At 38.1% G+C, this 23,967-nt stretch overlaps 1 protein-coding gene across 1 annotated transcript in view; it reads left to right on the forward strand.

Annotated features, from left to right (window-relative positions):
- The first annotated feature begins 503 nt into the window (after positions 1–503).
- kazna (kazrin, periplakin interacting protein a) overlaps positions 504–23,967 on the forward strand; it is a 29,482-nt gene continuing 6,018 nt past the window's right edge. Inside the window, exons 1-9 of the mRNA XM_079468012.1 lie at positions 504–941; positions 10,681–10,764; positions 18,060–18,251; positions 20,395–20,531; positions 20,639–20,809; positions 20,977–21,060; positions 21,580–21,754; positions 21,848–22,032; positions 22,129–22,252. Coding sequence (XP_079324138.1) covers positions 776–941; positions 10,681–10,764; positions 18,060–18,251; positions 20,395–20,531; positions 20,639–20,809; positions 20,977–21,060; positions 21,580–21,754; positions 21,848–22,032; positions 22,129–22,252 — 1,318 coding nt within the window. The 5' untranslated portion in view covers positions 504–775. The remainder of the gene's footprint in view (positions 942–10,680; positions 10,765–18,059; positions 18,252–20,394; positions 20,532–20,638; positions 20,810–20,976; positions 21,061–21,579; positions 21,755–21,847; positions 22,033–22,128; positions 22,253–23,967) is intronic.

Genomic DNA, 23,967 nt, shown 5'->3' on the forward strand with positions numbered 1-23,967 from the left:
ATTGAAAAACACAACACGTTGTCTTGTGAATTCAGAATGTCACATTTTTATCTCTTCATCACATCAGCTTTTCTGCTCATTCCTCAATATTGACATTTTATGAAATTGTAACTGCAGTCATGTTTGTCCCGAAGATACATATTCTTACATATTTAAGATAAGGAACTCAAAAACGTGTATTGTTTTCATATCAAGCTAATGATACTTGACTGATGTATGACCCCTTTAAACGATGAGGACCAGTTTTAATGAAACTTTAAATGCACTTTAGTGTATATATATATATATATATATATATATATATATATATATATGTGTGTGTGTGTGTGTTAACTATTTAATGTAAAATTACATGCAAATATATCGAATATTAAACAAACAGTTTGGATTTAAACAAACGTCCGCTTTCGTTTTGACAGGTGCCCTCCTCTGTTCTTCCTTACATGGAACATTCCATTTAAATTGCCGCTGGGAGTCTTCGCGTCCGCGCAACTCTCTCCACTAGAGAGGATCGGGCGCGTTGTAAGCACGCCGTCTCACATTCATCTCCAACGTCTCTCTCTACCTGATTCTTTTCCTCTCTGACAGATACACACAAACATTAGACAGCATGGGACTCTAAATATTCTCACTCATCTGGTGGATATCGGAAATGTGTGCGCTTTTGCAAGAGCGGGAGAGACAGAATGGGATTGTAGTGTCTTCATGAAACAGCTATCAATATGACGCGCTCCGTGAGTTCCGTGGATTTTCCCCGCAGGCGAAGATCCAGTGAATGATGGACGAGAACAAGCAGCTCGCGCGGCAGATCGATGGCGCGAGTCCGGGGGTGACGAGCCTGCGTGCGGAGCTGACAGCCACCGGCCGCGGACCGGCGGAACTCGGCGAGGTAGAAGAACAGGGAGAACCGCAGGAACATCAGCGGCGACAGGACCATCACGGTAAAGAACCGCACCTGTTACCGGTCTCAGGACTTACTGTACCTGTAAGACCCTTCAGTGAATAGAGAGAATACAAACTCTCTCTCTTTCTTTCTCTCATTCAAAGCATGATTGGATGAATAAACCTGACGTGGCCAAGTCATTGTTTCTGTTCTTTCACTTTATATATCTTAAAAATTTGATTCGAAATGGATTTACTCCAGTAACCATAATTGGACCATTATATTTATAGCTAAACTATAGTGTGGTGGTGTATTTTTATACACATTTCAATTTGTGTGTCTGTTTTAGAACAGTTATTCAATGTGTTTAAATAGAAAGTTCTTGTATCTCTGTTTAGCAACATACACACATAGATCTTTCCTTGGTTACAGAAGACTTCTAAGAATCAGAGTAATGACTTTGAACGCAGGTCATATTTCAGGAAATTGCTTTTCATTTCCCATTAATACTGTCATTATGATTGTGCAACACGAATGCTGTACAAATATATGTTGCCGTAGCCGTTGTTTGTCTCCGTGTTCTGTATCGTATCCTGGGATGCAGTTCATCAGCTCCTTGTTTTGCATCTCTTGGGTGACGAGGGTAAAGCTGTCAGAGCTACAGCCCCTCCCTGGAGCAGTCCACCTGCGCTCTCTGTGTGGAGTGGACACCCTGGGCCGGTTTAGGCTATATCATTTTTAACCTAGTATGCTTTGGTCTGAATACCCCTTATATGTGTGCCTTTCTCAGGGACACAATGTTGAGGAATCGGGATTGTGATTTCCGTAATTGCAATCTAACATTATTGTTGATGAATTGAATGTGCCCTCAAGTGACAGTTAAGCTTTGATTCTAGGTACATTCGTAGAGACGCAGGCACACGTTAATTTACACGTCTATTCTTAGAGCAGTACAGTACATGCAGATGAGCCAGCCTATGTGTTATACGTTGAGTATGGAAATATTCTGCATAACCTTCACATACACTTACAAAACTTAAAGGGATAGTTCACCCCAAAATTTAAATTCAATCATGATTTACTCACCCTCATTCCAAAACTGTATGATTTTCTTCTGCGGAACACAAAAGATAATATTTCGAAGGACATTGGTTACTGAACAGCTGTACCCTTTCACCTCTATTGTATAGACAAAACTAATGCAAGTCAAAGGGTACTGGCGTTGTTCGGTAACCAATATTTTTTTAAATGATCTTCTTTTGTGTTCTGCAGAAGAAGGAAAGTCATAAGGGTGAGTAAAGGATGACAGAATCTTCAATTTTGGGCGAGTACCCTTTAAATGACTCCGTAGGATGCTTGATTCTGGTCAAGCACTGCATTCTGCGGTCAAACATCTTTGTATTTTGTACCTCAGCACTGAATATTTGACCATTTTCCTCTGCAACTACTTCCTGCAGTGTTCATTTATATGTGAATCATTTATTAACCTATTCATATGTAAATTTCCCATTGAATTATACGTCAGCGACAATTTATGTTTATGCGATTTACAAAGAAATTATTTTTGGTGCTGTTTTTTTAAATAAGGCTCATTGTTGCTAAACAATTAATCATACAAAACACCACCACAGAAAAAGCAACAAAAAGGCTGACACAAATGTTTCTACTCCTCCTCATTCCTCCGTAGACATCCGCCTCATGACCGCAGAGCTCGGATGAAATCTGACAGTCAGAGGATCGCTGTGAGCCTCCTGTCCGCAGCTCTCTCTCGTTTCATTCAGCACTCAATAAGAGCTCAGCAGATTGTGATCTTGTGTTTAACGTCCCACATTCACCTCACCCCTTACTGCTCGGCCTCAGGCTTGGGTTGCCAGGTCATCCGATGCAAAGCTCCCATTTTTATTTCACAAAGACCAAGCTGCTCTATCAGCTAATCTGAAACTTTGTTGATGCTTGTGTAATTTAGCAACATATCTGAAGGCAAATTTATATTGACAATTAATGACTCAAGATGATACCCAAACAACCCAAACAGACCCATACGCTCAAACAAGGTCTGTGCTTATTTATCTGTTGGAAGTGTGAGCAGCAGTGCAGATGGCCCTACAAGGATCCGCTGGTAATGAATAAGACACTAAATGCATACAAATAAACACAAATGCCTCTTGGTTCATTGCCTGATGGTTCTATAGTCTGTGTGTTATCTGATGTAATGTGTCTGTGGGTCTAAAATATCACTTGTCACTTTTGATCAGAGTCATTTTGACACAGACAGATCATTTTGAGGAAATTTAGATTTTTAACCAAAGTGACGTTGTCAACTTTTCGGTCTGAAACTTAATGATATGCTTCACAGATATGATTTGAACATGCCAATTTAAAAAGCTTTCACCGTCACCGTGTCTCTACACACAGACAGCAAATTGTGACTCTTTTGATGTGATTTGTCACTTTAGGTCAACTTGACCCAGTAACAGGATCTTTAATGATTTTTATAGCCTGTTTCTGGAAGAGGGGTGATCTAAGTGCACTTGCCCATGTTTTAGCTGACTCTGTGTGTGCTTAATATGTGTTATTGATGTTTAAATTGCCCCAATGTCTCGACTGGGTAATTGTTTTTACGGGACAGCTGTTGGTTTGCATGCAGTTACAGAGGGGGGGTTATTTGCATGTAGAAAATTACTGTAAAAACACACGCACACATGCACAAAAACGAAGAACCTCAAAAATTGTTTAATTAGGTTTCAATACGGTTTCATTGGACGCACACGCCTGGCCTGGATAAAACTATTTATATTTTATTGAATTTATATTAATCTACATTTATATTAATATTTTATTCTATAATAATTGTATGAAATAAACAGTTTAGTGAATTTTTGTGTATATAATGTTTTTAATAAACAATTTGTTGAATGGGTTGTGTGACTTTGTCACATTTAAGTTTTGCCAAGTACTGGTAACCCAAACTAATTCTGACTAGACATATTTTTTACTTGCTAGCTAATGTAATTTTCTTGTTATTTGTTTTGCTTGTTGTCTCTGTTCTTCGCGGGTGTGTAGCGGAAGTTAAGTTTGTGCCACAAGAGCATGGTGCGAAGTAACGTTTGTTTATGTTTTTGCTTTGAAACCGTCTATAATACAAACCTCCAATTAAACATCTGATTTTCCCACTTTAATCTTTATCAAATCACTCCAGTAATTGTAATTTTAAGATGCATTATATTGAAGAAACATCTGCTTGCGATAATCTCTTAAATAAGGCGATATGCATTGTGCCATATAACAATGCAACTTGAATTTACCTATGATTTTACAAACTAAAAGTATTATTATAATTGAATCAAAATTATATTGAATTATATATAAACATATATACTGACTGTCTCAACAGTCTCTTCGCTATATGCATTGACCCAAACCTATATGTACTGTACATACTAACCTACGTGGTTTTTGAAGCATTAAAATCATTTGTGCTTATTTGAGAAACACCCTAGTATTTTTCTGGCATCAAGGCGATACAAAATTTGCCACATACAGGTGAGTTTGCATTGAGCTTAGGTTATGTCATAGTGGCTCTTCAAGTTTGAATTCCCCATCTGTCTGTCTCTAGGCTGCAGTGTAGGTTGCTAGGCAATCTTCTCTCATTATGACATCACAAAGGAGAGCACTGATAATACTGCTGAAAGCTTTTCTCCCTCTATCCATATACACTTGCACACTCCCTAGCTGATCAATGCTTTTAGTTTATCCCACTGACAATAATGAGGCCTATTAAGGGGTCATAAGCGTTATAAATTCTGATGATGGAGTATTGTATAAAAGTGGTTATATTATTGACAAGGTGATTGTCCATGTGCCTATCTATAATTAAAATGCAAAACGGATGGAGTTATTTATATCTCGGCAGAAGTGTGTTCAAAACAGCTGTGGTGTGTGTGTGTGTGTGTGAGCACACTGACATGGTAACAGGCTGTAGACTCTCCCATTCCTGATCCCCGAGATGTGTGAACTGCCTAATTTAAATGCACGGCGGTAGATGAAACATCTGACGTATATCCAGATCAAGCTGCTGGATTGAAGCCGTCAAGTGCCACACACAGCTCAGTTCACTTATAAAGACCATTTCCATGCTTGGATCAAAGGGATCACCATCATTTAAGATGTAAGGCTTTAAATGGCACTAAAGCAGCATTAAAGGTCAGGCTAAATCAGCCCCATCAAGTTAGAGACCAACTCACTTTCCGGCTCACTTTAAATCTAATATTATTAGACAGATATGAGCGCCATATGCTCTCAACTAATCTATGCTACCTTTAAGTGTTCATCCAGTTTCATTTTCCCACTTTATTTAATTCATCTTGAATTTGTTTACTTCCTGATATTGCTGACTTACCTGGCACGTGACTCTAGCTCGTTCATATCTTGTGAATGATTCTGAACTACTCATTTATGTCTCCGTTCATGCTGACCAACCTTTTTTTTGGATTTGATTATTGATAATGGTGCCCATCTCTTTTTCAAGGTGAGGATGTGGAGTCACTCTTTACACATCCTTTTACCTTGGTCCTTTGTTCCAAATTTCTTTTACAGTAAAATAACAAAATATTTGAATGCTGAAAGTAATTGTGTTGAGGACGTTGTGTTCAGATTTCTTTTAGTATCATTAAATCATCTTGATGTCTTATCAAACACGCATGGCTTGCTCTATTTAGCAAAATGCGAAAGAATATATTTTGAAGAATGTTGGTAACCAAAAAACTTAACTTGCATTCCATGGACGAAAAACAACTTAGAAATGCCTCAAAATAACTTCTTTTAGCAACATGAGGGTGAATAAATGATGACAACATTTAGATTTTTGTGTGAACTATCCCTATGTATGTATATAGTAACACAGCAGAATTATGAACTTTATAATCTAGATTGACTGATTTACTGAGATTTCAAATTACTGTAAGTGAGCTCATAATTATTTATCAGCTGATATTTGGCCAATCTTTAGACAAAAGGCATTTGACCCAGATAAATGATTAACATATGTGATACTATTCCCTTTAGTATCTAGTACCAAAGTCTTCTGCAGAGTTGTCACTGGAAGGCATGCAATACCGGTATTGTTTTGGTGAATTTTCTGTGTAAAATAAATGTGATACAATTTATGTAAGTGTCTCGTTTCTGTCTTATTGGAGTATAATTAATATTTGCTAGGCACATTCTTGGACGTTATATTATTAGGGTCTTAAGATTCTCAACATTTAATTTTGGCAACTTTTATATTGGCTTTATAATAACTCTCATCATTTGACCACTGCTCAATATTATTCCTTGCTTCTGATGAAGCTTAATCAAATGTTGTAAATTGTGAAAAACTGTGTTCTCGCTCGATTTCAACCTGACTACTATCATCCAGAGCTTTCGTTTCTGTATTGGCACTCTTATTCCACAGAGACTAATTTGCCTCTGGTTGTTGATAATGTGTGTTTTGTGTTCTTTTATAAGGGTCTGTGTGTGCATGTTAGTGTCAGAGAAGCTTAAAAAATAAATCTTGTCTCCAGTTATCACAAAGTATTTTTGACAGAGTGTTACGAACTACATCTCTCTTTCCTGGATTTTTCTCTCATCTATTTTTCCCTTTTTCAGAGATACCTACAAACACAGTGTTCATGCTGAACTGAAGAACGCTGTACGTAAATCTTTATTACAGCTGTTTGTTGGTCACAGCAGCGATAGTATCTTTATATTGAGGTTGTTAGGTCACCTGCTAAATTAACGTCCTGCTGCTCCAGTGCCCTTGATGGAAGCCATTTACAATTACAAATACAATTCTCGGCATTAACTAGCTCATTCATTTATCATCGTAATAACACATAGGGATGAAATGCTGTGGTAAGGGCTGTATAATTGATCATGATGTAACCCCCACACACAATAATTTACACAGAAAGTAAAACAACTCTATTTATTCTGATGGCTGATGAATACAAATTTTAAGCACCTTGTTTACATTTGTTAAAGGAATAATGGGGAGATTTTAGCGACATCTAGCGGTGAGGATGCAGCAACCAACAGATTTCTCCACCCCTTGAATCACTACGGTGGCTGACACGGCTCGCGTCCGGTGTCACAGTGTTTTTGGATTGGATTCAATTTATTGTCATTACACACATACAAGTACAGTGCAACGAAATGTATTATGCTGGGTTCACACCAAACACGAACATTCGCGTTCCACGCTCTTTGTTACTTGCGGGAAAAGTTCGTTATTTTTATGTGAGTGACACGATCTGACAGATATTTTCAACCTTCGCGGAAGGGGCACGTTTTGCGACAATCGTGCCTCCCGATTCGCGTTATTCTCACTGTCTCCCACGAGTTTGAATCTATACGCATCTTTGGATTGACTTTGTATGTAATTAACTCAAGCAAAACGCTTAATTTGTGTTGGGTGTGAACCCAGTGTTAGGGTTACTGACTTTTTCCATGCAAGGTGACCCACAGTGTAGATAGAAATAGCTAAGGCAATAAAAGAAATAACCCTTCATTATGTAAGATCTTTACACACATTTGACGACATGGTTATGTTTATTATATTGCATTTCCCTCAATAGATCCTCCAAAGAATTACACACAGTTTCAGGACCTTTTTTACTCATTTCATAGATCTGTTGAAAGTGCCACAACCTTTGCTCAGCATAGCTTTAAACTTCTGAATGAACTCACTTGACACTTGTACAACACACACACACACACACACACACACACACACACACACACACACACACACACACACACACACACACACACACACACACACACACATCCGACAGTGTCATATTCCACCTGCTCTCTTATGGAAGATCTAGAGGAGCTGATAGGACAGTTTTTCCTCTTTCTCTCTCTCTTGTTTACCTCTGTGATTATAAAACGGCAAAAAAGTGAGTAAATAGAAATACATTTGTTTTTATGCATGCTGTCATGCTTACTAACCTGTACGTTTTTTGTCACGCAATGTGTGTTTTTGAGTGTTTATTTGAACTGTGTTTGTTTTAGGGTTAGCTGTGTTAGCACGTTGTGCGTTTAGATTATATAACTTTTATAAATACATTGGTGTACATTTTTAGGGGTAGATCAATCAAGTCTGTTGTTTATTGTTGGATGAGATTTAAGATTTCGAGTTTTGCAGAGTAAATCATAATGTTAAACACAGATGTCGGGAGCAAACTTACAAGTATATCTGTTTACCGGTTGGCATCAAAATGGCTGGATGGGGTTACCAACCAGGGAGAGAGGTAGTGAGTGTGTATATTCAGCTATTTACAGTACTGAGAGATTATATATCCCCCTGAAATACACCCTGTAACCGTCCTACCAGTGAGGTTACAGCTAGACATCAAAACGAATTCTAAAATGTCTGAAACTAAAGGTTTTTGGCTTTATGGTTTTTAAAGGTAAAGTTTTAGATGCAGCTTGGATTACAGGCACAGTGGTCTGCATACAAGTCAGCTTCTCATTGGATGTTCTGGAAATAATTTTCCAATATTTAGACTGGCAAACCAAGGGTGCACTTTGATAGCTGCGCCACATGGTCATTTTTCTTGGGATTTGAAATGGAAAAGCTCGGCACATTCATACAGATGACTTAAAAGCTTTTGCTGCGGTAAATCTAGCCTGAGAGGTTAAAAACAGGACAAAACCTTCATTGAAAGATTTAAAATTTTCATGACAGTGTTTCTGCACAATTCAAATTCAGTCCATAGCAGAACATTTCAGCAACCTGATCAAGGCCCGAAGACTCGCCTGCGAGAGCATCATTGATCATTTGTCATTCGGGAAATGTGCAAGGCCATCAGCAGGATCGGCTTCAGCTCGCGGCTTTAGCAGATTTCGCTTTCGCTGGTATTAACTTGTTTGTGTCCAATGAACATTTCATTCAGCGGGATTAATTGGTTGCTTTTGGCGCTGCCGAGCATTGCATCTTGCGTTGCTTTAATGCTCAAAGTTATAGAGTCTCTTGAGCGGCGCTCTGCAGATTTAACTATAACGCATATTGTCGTGGCTAGAACTGAATTGAATTGGTTTGTTTGTTTATGTTGTAGGTACTCCATTTCTTAAGCCTCATTTCACTTCTCCAGGCTAAAGTTAATTCATTCAAGTGGCTCTCGGCTTTCATCGTTCATCCGTGTTGTCATTCTGCACAAGCCAATAGAGCTAGAAAGAGCTGTCTATAGACTTCTTTTGTAAGTGCATTACTGTATGTGCTTGAAAGCTGAAATTCATTTTTATTTTGATAATCATTTCTCTGGTAGTCAAAAGCAAGTCAAAGGTGCTTTCAATGGCATCTAAGTTGTATTTACTTTAATGTCTGGAAAACATTGTTTAAGTCTAGCTTTTTGTCCAGTTATGGTTAAAGCATTAGCTGTAAGCATCCTTACACTTGCATGGGGCTTTTTCGGGATCAAAATTGATTTAACTTGGAAAAGTACTTTACACATTTTGGCCCTTTTGACACCCATCTGACTGAAGTGTAGACATGTGAGGTTGGGCACCGGTACCTAGTTGCTTAGCAACCCTGGTCATCTCCTGGCTTTTTCTGAAAGACTGGGGAGTTTTGACCTCTGAAACAGACATTTTAAACTTCCGATCCTCATAGATCACATTCAAGCATATGAGTGTCACAATGTAATGTCAATCAGGACTGCCTAATTGTAATAACATCTTGTTCTACAATCAGACACAATGTATTTTTTAACATGACATTAACTAGGAATGAGCAATTTTGTAAATGCGTAAACCACAGAACAAGTCTGTTTTTTAAATGTCAAGAGAGGCTGTTAAATACAACAAAAACTAAGCTATTTTCTTCACGGCTGCATTTTCTAGGCTGACATGTCATTTCTACGCCCTCACATTTTTAATCTTGTTTCTGAATGTCTGCATGGGAAACAAAGCATTTCATCCATTCATCATCGATCTGTTTAACTCAGTGTGTGACAGAGAGAGATGGAGCCAGAGAGAAAGACAGATCTGTTTAAACCTGCACATTTTATCTGAGATATGACCTCTCAGAGACCTGTCACCTTACTCTGCGTGTATTCTTTGAGTAATGACATATTGTATATGTCATCATATAGAGAAACAGCCTTTGATTATTTCCCACTGCTCCAGAAAAAAGCTGAAGGACAGAATATGGAGAGAAGAAACAACTAAAAGTCTTAACATTTCCCACTTTAAAGATTTTATGTCACTCATAGTCAGAAAATCTATATTTTCTCAAGTGCATGTGTGTATGTTCGTGCTTTTTTGAGTGAACTGTAAGATCTTATCAGAAGGATGTTGATTCTTGACACAGTGCACCTGCATAACAGGTTTTCAATGCTAAAACAAAAAAATGATGGGCAAACTAAAAACATCCATCTGTTAAAGAGCGATAGAGAGTGTAATTCTCCCTGCAGAACGAAGCTGGTAATTTGTTTTAAAACTAATTTTAGTTAGGCAGAGAGGATTTCTAGGCAGTGAAATCTATCCTGAAGGCGTTATAACAAGCATCCAGTGGCTCTATGCTGTCATTGATTTGTGTGTTAAATGCTTCCAGCTCATTCTGCAGTGGGGGGTGTTGTATTTCAGGGCTGAGTTGCTCCACTGCCGTTACCAGAGGTCACGATTTCAGCTGAACTCTAGATATTTACCTCATTAAAACAAATACTGTAGAACTGTAGAAGGACAGCAAAAATTCTGCTTCAATGTACAGTGTTTATTTATATAATGATGTTTGTGTGTGTTTGCCCTTTCAGATGCATCGGTGCAACGCCAGAAAGCGTTGAATGACCTTAGCCAAAAAAGTGACATTGATATCCAGGATACATCATTAGATAAAGGTAAGATCATTGCGCACTCTAAGAAAAACATTTAGAGATGTAGATGGATAGAAGAATTTCTGGAAGAATGACACTCTGATTTCAGACATAAATGTTTGCAATATGCATTTGTGGATTTGAGAACTGTAACAATAATTATACCTATTTGCATCCACACCAGCAGACGATAACATACGTTAATTCTAAACTCACGTGCTGGCTCATACTTGTGATATGTAATGTTATCTATATCAATAAGTATTATATTTTGCCTTAAAACCCAAACGCTTCCATCTGTAATTCGTACATTAATGATTCCAACAATATCGTGTCTCGTGTCGGTATTGGCATAAGTTGTGATGTGAACTCCGCTATTCTCCTTCATTTGGAATTATTTTTCATAGTTAAAACTTAGTTATCGTTTAACGCTGTAGTGTGAATGTCCATTAAAGCTGGGTATATATATATACCCAGGGAGGCACATAATATCGGCGTTATGATTGGTCAGATCACTTGTCAATCATACTGCTTGGGAAAGGGTCAATTGAAGGATGCTCTGATTTTTAAGCTGGCAGATAAGATTTGGTGTTTACAAAGTATTCGTTTGTAATTAGCAAATTGCTACAGTTTGGGTGATCGTGTGCAGAATTTATTTTTGTTACGCTGGATCAAAGTAGGCATGTGTTGGCATGAGATTTTGATGGATACACTTAAGTAGGGCTGGGCGGAATGATGGAATACTCTGTTACGCAGAATAAAATGTAAACCGTAAGAGATTTGTCTATTCCGTGTATAGAGCTTGTTAATCGACATCACGCCTCGTTGAATGTTGCGCCATCTTGGGAGGATCAATGCAGTGTTTTGTTTTTCTTGTTTGATTAGGAAATATTACTATGGGAGTTCGATCTCGCTGTTAAAAACTGCAATAGCATTAAGCAGAGTCGTTCAGGAAAAGCCCATGGTTCCTTCACTTTGATTTCTCCATATATCAAACAAAATATGTAACGGTACATATCAAAACAATAATAAACAGTGGAGTATTAACCTCCAAAGATGGCAGCGCCACTGCAACATGCAACATAGGGCGTGATGTCAGCTTCACATTCTTTATTCCGCGGAATGTAAATAAGTAGGTAAGTAAGCGTGGTTAACTCGTCGCTCTGAAAGTTGGGAATTAATGTGAACTAAAAACATGTGAATTAATGCACCGATAAAAAAGTAACATATCAAACACTCTTTTGACCTTCTTTGAGTCTGTAGTTTCGTGATTCGCTCCAGTCCGGCGCTTTCTCTCTCGCCCTCAGTGCTCGTGCAGGGGTGCAGGGATCTGCGTGTGCATATTAAAAAAGCTCATTCTCACGTATTTCAGAAGCCAGATTGTTTTGTAAAGCTGTTAATAGTTTTGATAAAAGGCAACTTTCGGCGAGCCTATGCAAAATGTGCAATGTTTTGACGTGACGCGCCGCAAACCCCCTTTTTGGGAGACGCTTGTGGAGTCACCAGATACTCGCAGTTCATAGACAAACGCAAGAATAAACAAACCCGAAGACAGAGAGAGGCAACACACTAAATATGCGCATCTCATAGAGAGTAAAGAGCGATGAAGAGCTATAGTACAGACCCCATGAACACCAGTTTATAACACCAGTCATATACCGTATGCTCATTATTTGTGCATATATTCATACTTCATTGTTATAAATGTTATCTATCTTCCTACTGTATTCATATGATATAGTCAGAAGATAAATAAATAATAAATCTCATTATTAGAACTTAAATTGATATATTTAGTGTATTTTGATACGATTCCTACATTATAACTACGGTTGGTTCAAATGAACTATAAGAAAGAAAGTAAATCTAAAGGAAAATTTGTTGCTCATTCGGTGAAATAGATTTTTGATTATTTCGCCCACTCCTAACCTTAAGCAAAAATATGACGGTTTCACGGTATGGTGGTATTGCTATTACAGCTTTAAAATGTGTTCTTTTAAATGTTAGCTTTTTCCCATTGAACACAATATTTTATATTAATTTTAAGCAACAAAAATATATGTTTCAATAACTTTTTAAAAGCATGGCACCCTTTTCTGGCACTGTTACCATTATCTACCAGGTTTTCTAGTGATTTTCGTACCGTTGTTTTGTGGAGACTGCTGTGCCATTACAGTATATAAAAAAGGTGCATTTCACACTGTTGTCTTGTGATATTGTTGATTTTACATGTTTTAGTTGTCCCTGGACATGATCTATAAAACCAAATTATGATACAGATGGGCGTTTTATTAATATTCCAATAAAAATGATTGGCCGTTTTCAACCATCATAAAGGAGAGAAATTGTGAATCGGACAATGTCAACCTGGACATCATGCCAAAATTTTACACACACACACACACACACACACACACACACACACACACACACACACACACACACACACACACACACACACACACACACACACACACACACACACACACACACACACGTCAGCAGCATCTCATTTTCTATTGCAGTTTAAACTGTATTTATACTTTGATACAGGAGGAGAGAAAGAGTGAAGAAGCGTATTATCTTACAGTGTTTTTCTCAGCCCTGACTGCAGTCGGGGTTGAAAAGCCTCACCTGATTCAGGTTCTCAGATCACTGGCTTTGATAATCAAATCTAATGAATTATGAATGATTTAATTCATCTTTTCCAGACAGGGTTTGACGCTAGCTCCTTTCACGTTAAGGCTACATTCACACAACAAGAGATTTTTTTTACATCGATATATACATTTTTAGAATACCATAAATGTCAGTATATCATCTGGGTTTACGTTTTGTTCTTTACAGTAAATCTTTGTATTGTACTTCATCATGATTATACTACTGTACATCATGGTGTATTTCTCATTCTATTACTCAAATAGAGGACAGATTCATGTATTGTCAGAAAGGATTGCAGACTGCAGTTGTTTGCCTTTGAACACAGCAGTTAGCCACACAATTCATTCCTCCGTGTAAGTGAAATTGTGTGTTTGTGTGTTAAGCGTGTGGTGCGATGCAGCATGTGTGATCTCTGTTGACAGGTGTAATGTTTGTGTTGACAAACCATCCATTGGGACCGGCAAAATTTTGCACAGGTGTAGAAAAGCAACACAGCTGCAATCAGACGGCTAGATTACAAAGTGTGTTTTAGGTTTATTTTTTGGTGACAGTGAGTGAACCTGTGTGTGCTTATGTGTCATGGCCTAGTGAGCCGACTAAATCTTTGGTCATCATGGGTGCACATTCTCATGCCCAAATGGTGGGTCAATGATGTATAAAGATATTTCGTCATGCCAATTTTAAAATACAAATAAATAATAATGTCTATTGCAGTTATTCAAGCATTATGAATGTGGTGTACAAATAAGTGCAGATACATTTTTTAAATTGAGTTATTTTAGTGTTCTTCATCGTGAATTGGCCATAGCCTTAAAAATGTCATGTGGTGCGACCGTGATTTATCTTAAAATTTATGAATTTCCTTGACATGCTTTTGTGTTACAAATCTTTAATAGTCTAAATGTTAAGAAACAAAGTATTTGCATTTCTTTGAGTTTTGGAAAGTATTAATCACATATTTTTGTTCTGTAACCCACACCGCTGATCAGAGGGGGCGCTACGGTTCTTTCATTTTGTCTTGATGAACAAAATGAACAAACTTATTTTTCCTGAAGATCGCATACAACTGATATAAATGTTTGAAAAATAAATACCATTCACTTAAGCATACATAATCACAGATTCATTCAAAGATTTCAACCAAAAAATAAGACATATTTTATTTTTAATTGAATACAATTATTGATATTATTGGTTGCACCACATGATAAGTGGTCATTATACGTCATTGATCCGTGCACAATTTAGTGCAGGTCTCCAGGCTGTGAGGCATTAGACACAAACTTTGAAAGATTAGCAATATGTGCAACTGCTCAACTCGTGCATCGTGATGCTAACACAATGTGTATACACTCATACATAATATAAAGTTTGACAAATAAATGGAATTACATTCCTGTAGCTTATGTTGAAAACAGTGTGTTGGTTGTTAACTTTTGAGTGTGTGCGTGTGTGGTTTCCTCTTACAGGAATCTGGCAAGTAAGAGTTCAGTGAATGTGTTTGAAAAGAGTGTCATTACCTGTTTGAAATTCTGCACCTTGACCTTAAATCCTGCCTTTCTTTTTCCACTGTGTGTGTGTGTTAAACAATGGTGTCAGTAGCTCCTCCTTTTTAACCAGTGAAATAGAGGGACCTGGTTAACCTGTGGGAGTCTCTCAAGGGACGTAAAGAGGGAGTTTGAGTTTATTCATTTGGCGTCAAGCTGCGGTTTGAAGTTGATGCTATTTCAGTTTTCCCTCTTTAATCTGGATTGATCTTTTGACACGGCTGCTGAGGGAATGAGAGGCGAATGGAGGTGAGTGAGTCCGCGGGTGGTCATGAGCGCTTCCTTCAAGCTGGAGAAGAACAGTAAACAAGTTTCCGCAGAGCTGGTGTGACTGAGAAAGCGAGTGCGTGTTAAGTGGATGTTTTGGTTGGAGTGATTCATGTGGTTTTCAATGTTTGTTTTGTAAATGCAATGAGAAGGGACCGTTAGATCATCAGGCATGTTTATATTCAAACAGACACGGGCTCGCACACGTGCTGCAACACAAACACGCGCGTGTTTACATTCTTAATTGAAAAGGCATTCAGGTTAACATGAGATCTATTTTTGAAAGCGGGTATGCACATGCAGTTGTGCTTTGTTTGCATTGTAATTGCCCATCATCAGTGCAGACAGCTTCTTATGGGACTCTGGGAGTTTTTAATCACACTGAATAGGACTGGCTTCATTTCAACCCAGTGTACGCAAAGAGAAGAGCAAGCTTTCCGGGACACACACACACACACACACACACACTTTGAGCCAACGGTCTTGTTATTATCTAAACTTCATGAGCGTGCTCTCTATAAACATCCTGATAACCTTTGACACTTTTTTTATTTGCTACGAGATGCTCTGTTCATGCATAGAGGTCGACTTTAAATGTTAAGCAGTGATAACAGTCTTGTACAATAAATATCATGTTAAAATATTTTCAACTGTGTTTATATCTTGAAAAAGACCATATGACCTTCTTTTAGTGGGACAACCCAATATTCACATATAAGACCAAATGTAAATTCTGCAGATCTACAGTATGTAGCAGTGCGGAAAAAATTAAGAGACCATTTCAAAGACCATTTTCAGTTTTTCTGAATTTACTTTACTTTTCTGAATTGTTTAAATAAGATCTGTTTTGTTTAATCCTGTGAACTACTAACAATATTTCTCCCACATTCAAAAAATATTCTTTCTATTTGCATTTATTTGGAGACCTTAAAAACAGGAGAAACAGATTAAAATAACAGAAAAGATGCTCTGTATGTGATTAAAAGAAAAAGCAAATGTTGACGATTACAGCACAAAGATATTGTGGAATTGTGTTACATATGGAGCTGTGAGTACTACACACTGTGAGTACAGTAAGTAAGCTAAAATCATAATTTAGTTAGGCCAAATAGTTAATAAACAATCACATGCAATGTCGAATTTGTGTCAGACCTGAAGTGTGTTTGACCCGTGGCTTCATGTGTCGGAACCGTGGCTTTGTGTCGTACACCATGCTTTGTGTGTTCGACCCCTGACTTTGTGTCATACTCGATGCTTTCTGTGGAGTTTTGCAGGAATCTAATAATGACCATTAAAGTCATGTACTGATGAAAATGTCATTGTATATTATTATGCTGTTCCAGTTCTTGCTTTGATGGTAAAGTCGATGATAAGCTCTTCTTCTGGCCTTCTTTTCAAGAAACACAGACTCATTTTGTGGTTGACTGCACTAATAGAATTAATCAAACCCTTCAGAATGTGGCTATTAGATCTCTGCCCTTTTCTGAAAATGTCTTTAAAGGGTAAGACACTCAAGGCTCCTTTATTGCATAAAAAGCCCACACATGCCCCTTTTTATATTCTTTTATCCTTTTTATGTCCCGCACACACATGGTCAGCCCCATTCTGAGGACATTCTGCCTCGCTTGCTTAATGGAGTGCACCACTCCTAATGTTCTGACACATAAAGAGTCCATATTAAAATACATACAATACTCTTTTATATAATATTGAAGAATAGAAAATGCCACCTGAACGAGAGCCTTTGGTATAGAGAGAGCGTTAACCCTTCTCTGAACCCAGCTAATCTAGAGTCATCTGCATTCTAGAGCCTCATTTTTGGATTAGTTGAAGCTGAAGTCGTGCAGCTTTAATCCAGATAATGCACCGTGCCAGATCGGCAGTGCTGTCTTATATCCGTCTCAAAGTAAACAGAGGTGGATTCTTGAGGTGCATTAGATGCCTGTGTCAAGACATCAGCCTCTTCTGACAAGAAAGAACACCAGGCGTTTAAAATTCTTCACCTGTTTTCAACCTCACATTCAGAGTGGGCTGTGCTTTGGTTATCAATTGTATGGATGAAGTTGTTGAAGCTGATTTGTGTCAAGCCAGAAATAAAAACGTATGTGTGAAGTAATAAGTTGTTTAGGGCTTAAAGGCCTGAACACTGTTGTTCGTAACTGGTGTGTCACAGGTCTGTCCTCATGGGGTCACAAAACGATGTAATTGTGAATTAGAAGAGTTAAATAAAATTGCTTATTAATCTTTAATGGAAAGAAAGTGTTTTGCATATCTTTTGCTAACATATGTATATCTGTATCGCTCAAAACTCAACCAAAAAACAGATGAAAGCTAAGAATCTGTGTGTGTAACTTGGACCCCAAAATGATCAGTGAATGGGCTGTGCTGACCAACGAAACAAAAGATCAGTATTTTAAATATAATGAATAATTCATTATTTTTAGGAAAATACCAAAAGCAGTTTTTAATAATTTTTTTCACACACAGTAATATCCATGTGCAGATCCAGAAATCTATGCAAAGCTAACGGTTAAGTAAAAATAATATACCTCAATGCAGTTTGAGCTGGTAAGCAACTGAGGACTGATGTTGCCAGTTTCTGTTTGCTGTCAATGCAAAAATGACTTTACATTCCAACACACCCTTTTACGTGCACATTTTTCTCTTTTACCCCAAAGACATGACAAGAATGTTCTTATATATGTGCCACAACACCTGAGGTGGTTTTTCTAGTTTCAGAGCCGTAAGGGGTCTGTTAAGAAATCTTCAGATTTGTCCTTATTTAAAATAGTTTACAATGTTGTAAAATACATTTTAAGTGTCTCTCACTCTCTTTCTCTGTAGTGCTGTTGCATGAGGAGGTAGCACGTCTACAGGAGGAGGTGTCTGTGTTAAAGCAGGTGAGGGAGATGTTGAATCGTGAGCTGGAGGAGACAGGAGGTGGCTGCTCTGTAGAGATGCTGTCGGTCTCGCAGCTCCGGGTCCAGCTGACGCAGAAAGAACAGGAGCTGGACCGATCAAAAGAGGCATTACAGGGTGAGTTAAGATTGGAGAATAAATGCTATGAGTCTGACCTTTCACCCTCTGCCTAGTAATGTGCTAGAAAGTGGGCCGAACCGAACTACAATCTCAAGCTAAGAATTTGTACATCAGGAATTACAAAATCACCCAACAGCAATGTAAAAGAGAGAGAAAACTGTCAAAGTTAGGCTTATTCCCTCAGATATTCATATTTTTACATTTTTGTTCCTGAAATATATTTAAACATAAGTATTGTGTTGTTTTCTTTGCAGTATTCAAGATCTGCAAACATAGCATTTATTTTGACACAAGTACATTTTCTGCATATAAATAACAATAAAAACAATTAAAATAGTGTGCAAAAACAACATAATGATATGTGTAATAATAATCTCAAATGATTCTGAAACACTTGCTGTGCCATTAAACCATGTACCTTGAAAAATCTAAAGCTGAATTAAGTGTGACTGTTCCTAAACCTGCGGAGAAAGATTCAATTCCCTAAAATAATTTGAATGATATCTTGCTCTGAGACCTCCTTTATTTTGTTGTGAGATTTATTTACTGTTCTGTGGCTGTGAAATGCAGAAGAAATCAGAAAAGGGCCGACCACAATACTGGCATCACATATCCATATTGTGTTGTAATATGAAGGGATCCTTCTGTGACTTTTGAACTAACTTTTCTCCAGTGACCCTCACATCCTAAATCAGGGAGCGTTAAACGGAAATCAAGAACAATAATTACACCTAAACAGCTTTGCATTGTGGGCTTTGTCTTCTGTTCTTTGCTGAGCAGCAGTGCCAGTTTGCCTTCCTGAACACAAACAAATGCCTGCTGATATCTATCCGCAGTAGATGCAACCTTTTTATTTGTAAATTAAAATAAGGAAAGGCTTTTCAGAACCAATAATAATTTTGAAACATGCCCTTGTATTGTACGTTTTTACTATACGATCCACACCAGCAAAAGATGGAGCGATAAAGGAAAGTAAAATAACCAATATTGTGAATGCTGCGAATAGGAAATCTTATCTCCTCTATGATGGAAGAGGAACATCCAATATTTAATTAAACACACACACAAGGTTGGAATTGGAGAGCTTCGCTTCGGCTCTAAGAGGAGCTATTGATCTAAGCATTCTCAGCTATTCACAATCTCTCTCCACCTCCTACCAGGTGTTCGTGTGTGTGTGTGTGTGTGTATGTGTGTGTGCGCGCAAGTGTGTAAAAGGATTTTTTGTGTGCAGTTTGGCTCCTGTATAATGAGTCTTTAAGTGGTGGGTGAATGGACTCAATGTCCTTGGAAAAGATGGGCTGCAATTTGCAAGTCAGAGCAGAAGCTACAGACAACCTAAAACAGTCAATTACTGCCTGTGTTATCACACACTATTAAACACACATGAGAGATTAGGGATTAGAGTGTGAAAATGGATATCTTACCTAATAATAATATTAGGAAAGCGGTAGAATGTATAATAACTCGCATCTACATTCAACTGGATTTAGCATTCAAATTGATTTCTTGAATGTTGAGCATCTTTGGATTTTGTGGTTAATCTTAATGGTTGTCATTAAATTGCTTTCTAAAATATTTATGAATTTGAGCAATTCCCGCGTTATGAATGTGAAATTTCCATTTGAAAAGAGGGACAAATTGATGTGTTATAGCTGTGACAAAAAATGACATACATGTTTGAGGGACAGCATACTTTTTTAGGATTTCTGTGAATTAAAATGTGCAAACAAGAAAAAATACCCAACAGTTAGAGAAGGGATGGTAGGACATATATAGTAGGATATATAATTGTTACTATATACAAATTTGCATGTGTCTATTTATGAGGAATATGGGTTGTTATGGATGTGACGATTCCATTATTGTTGTGACAATGCACACACCTGCCTTTGAAAAAAAAAAGCTTTTAAAACTAAGAAAGAGAATTATCATGGTATTGACATCTGACCTATTAAAACCTTTAGTAATAACTTGATTTTTAAGGTTGACATTTGCATGGAATTGTCAATTTATAGCATTTAATCAACATAATGCAATACTTTGGCAACATGGGTAACCAAGTCTATTTGACCTGACCTTTTCCAACTTAAAATGTTGTTGCATGTATAATGTAGGTAAATCAATTTCTTTCCCCCTCCAGCAATGAAGGCAGACAGGAAGCGTTTGAGGTTGGAGAGGACTGATCTTGTAAATCAGATGCAGCAGCTCTACACAACACTGGAAAGCCGAGAAGAGCAGCTACGAGACTTCATACGCAACTATGAACAACATCGAAAAGTATTTTTCTGCACGCTATCTTGCACTCAAGCATACATTTATAAACAGCTCTCCATGTACACAACCCCGACTCGCGTGTATACACAAACTTCCTTTTTGTTTTTCAGGAGAGTGAAGATGCAGTGAGAGTCTTGGCGAGGGAGAAAGATATGTTAGAGCGGGAAAAGTGGGATCTGCGTCGACAAACCAAAGAGGCCACGGAACACGCAGGTGCACTCCGCTCTGCACTGGACCTGAAAGAGAACAGGATCAAGGAGCTGGAGGCTGAACTAGCTATGGTGAGCAACACACAAGCCACCCATCAACCTATCCTGAAGGAATAGATTCAGAGATTCAAGATGTTTTCTCTGGTTTACTGTGTCTTTAAATATTATATCAACAGACTAGCTCAGAAACAACTGTGTTGAGTTTTATGTGTGTGTTTGTTTGTGTGTTTCTTTAACAGATGAGTAACTTTATGGCTCAGAAACTAGAGAGTCGCGTGTTCGTTCGGTCTCCAGAAAGACCAGCTTCACCTAAAAATGTGTCGGTAAGATCAGCCTGGCCTGTCACTCAACTCTAGGTCTCTCTTTGATTGGTTTAGTGTTGACTTTCCTCCTGCACAATTTAGACAATGTGATTAGTTGCACGCCTGTGTTGTTTTCATTGGAATCACCCTATGCACTTATTGCGAATATACAATGGAAATGCATGTGCCTGTGTATGTACTTTTGAGTTCCTTGCAGCATTTGAAAACATTTATAAAAACAATTGATGACTTTGGGTGATGATGATGATGGTGTCCTTTTGGTCTTATTTTCTGGCATGACTGTGGTGGTATGTGAGTTTAAAAACTGCTTTTTTTTTCGAAAAATGGAATTTCTTTTTCCACAGAATTCTGCAAACTCTGTGCGGGCGTATTTTTTATTTCACTGCACACGTACACTGAAACATTTGGGGCAATCATTCTGGATAGTACAAAATGTTCTTTTTTCTCACACGTTTTACACTTGTTTACAATGACACCTGCTGAGAACCCGATTGAATTAAATCTGTTTTTGTGTTCCAGGCAAAACAGTCTTTGGCTACTCTCACCAAGGATGTTTCTAAGCGACACTCGCTGGCCATGCCGACGGAGACTGTCGTCAACGGTAACCAAGAGTGGGCGATGCATGCAGAGCTTCCTCTGACTGCGGCTATACGACAGAGTCAGCAGAACCTTTACTACTCAATGGACAGACAGGGTACATGCCAGGACACGCCCACATTATAATGATGCACGTATGGGCCGTTGCAGGTCCAAAAAAGTGATATTTATATGTTTTTCTGTCCGCCAGTTTTAAAAGCACCACTGTGTGTTTGCGACACGGACACCATTGGCATGATGTCATCAGCCGCAGCTCGTATCAGTCCCTGTCACTCCAAACAACCATCCGTCATCTCAGATGCCTCCATGATGGAGGGAGAAAGATGCCCAACCCTGTCAGATTCTCCACGGCACAGAACGCACTCACTCTGCAACGTAAGACACACATATGGTGTTTGACTCTTCATGTGTTGAAAATGTCTCTGTGATCGATCACTTTAACTTGCTTATTAATATTTTTTATCTACGAAGTCTTTAGAGGATTTAGAGGAGCAGAGACGCAGGAAGAAGAAGGAAAGGATGGGTCTGGGCTCTTTGTCACGGGTGTTCGGTCGAGGGAAGCAAAGGAAGTCCATGGATCCAACTCTGTTTGATGGTACTAACGCACCCGACTTCTACATTGAGGAGGATGCTGACTGGTGACACAACTGAGGGCCTTTGTGTGTGTGTGTGTGTGTGTGTGTGTGTGTGTGTGTGTGTGTGTGTGTGTGTGGTTCTCTATACCGTATCTCTGCCATCTTTATGAGCACAAGCCGACTGTACTGCAGTGGATCTACCCTTGGTTGTGTGCGTGTGTGTTTGTGTGCGTATGTATCTATAGCACCTCACTAGAAACTTGAAGGACTGCTGAATGTGTAAATAACAGTCATTGTGCACTCAGTGCTTATAACTGTTTTTTTTAATCCTGGATGCCTTTTATGTCATTTAACTCTCATTATCACGGCTGATTTTAACGTATTACTAAATCTCTCCTGTAGGAAGCCAGCAGGCTACTCCCCACCCCGGTGTATGTGAAAAACACTGTGATCTAAAGATATTTATTCAAGCACAAACTGCTGCAAAGTCTGGTGTTTAGATGACAGATGATGATGTGACTTAGCAGTCCACTGCAAAAACAAAAGAAATTCTTAATTGTTATTTTTGTCTTGTTTTGCAGTAAATGTCTAGGAAACAGCAACACTGGGTTCACATCAAACGCAAGCGTAAAGTCAATGCAAATACGCATAGCGAACACCTTCCCGTCTTCTGCGATAGTTGGAAAATCTTTGTCACTCACACGAAAATAACGATCTTTTTCCGCGAGTAATGCTGGGTTCACACCAACCGCAAACAATTGCATTCCAATCTCTTTCTTATTTGCGGAAAAAGTTCATTATTTTTGCCTGAGTGATGCGATCTGACAAATATTTTCAACCTTCGCTATACGTGTCTTTGCATAGACTTTGTATGTAATTCACTGGTGCAAATGATATCTTTAAAATAAAATGCATTGACTTGCATAGAGTAAAATTTTAAGGATAATTCAAACGTGTAAAATGGCATATGTTTTTGTTTTAAACCGAAATAAAACAAAAAGTCAATTGTGGGTCATGAAAGCAAGCTTAATTTTGCTTTTATTTTAAGGATGTGTTTTCCTGGAAAAAGAGACACCACTACATATTAAGAAAATAATTTTTGTAGTGTGGCCTCCTGCCTTTTCCACAGGAGAGTTTTAACCATCATTACATACTAACTCTGACAAAATCAACATGCTAACTGATCTGAGGATGCCAGTTAGGACTGTTTGAAAATGCAAAACAGGTCTCCGATCATTATGGAAACCCATGTTCATTGTTTAGATAGCATTCAAAGCCATTCTTGTCATTTAAATTATTACTGTAACCTTTAATAAAGCAGGGTATGACATAATGCTTCACCATATTTTCCCATGATGCTTCGCAATCGGGGACTGGATTACTTATTATACAGGGCCTTTCTCTTTCACCAATAAACTTTGTAATTAGTCTTTTATTTTTCTGAAATCAAAGCTAGCTATCATTCAGTGGAAAATAGATTCTTACCATTGTGTACATTTCAATATTGCACTGATATTAAATGAAGAAATAAAGAGTGTTTTTCGGAGCATGTAGTGTGTTCTTGATCAGCTGGAGATGGAGAGATTGTGTTTTATTGACGGCTCTCTCTTTCCCTGCTGTTTTGACTCAGGATGGTGCTGAAAAGCATGGAACTCTAAATGGCATGGAAATGAAAGTGGTAATACGTTATATAACTACAGATTATTTTGAAATAAATGCAAAACCACGGAACAGT

The sequence above is a fragment of the Barbatula barbatula genome, assembly GCF_947034865.1.
Source record: "Barbatula barbatula genome assembly, chromosome: 11".
Taxonomy (NCBI): Eukaryota; Metazoa; Chordata; class Actinopteri; order Cypriniformes; family Nemacheilidae; genus Barbatula; species Barbatula barbatula.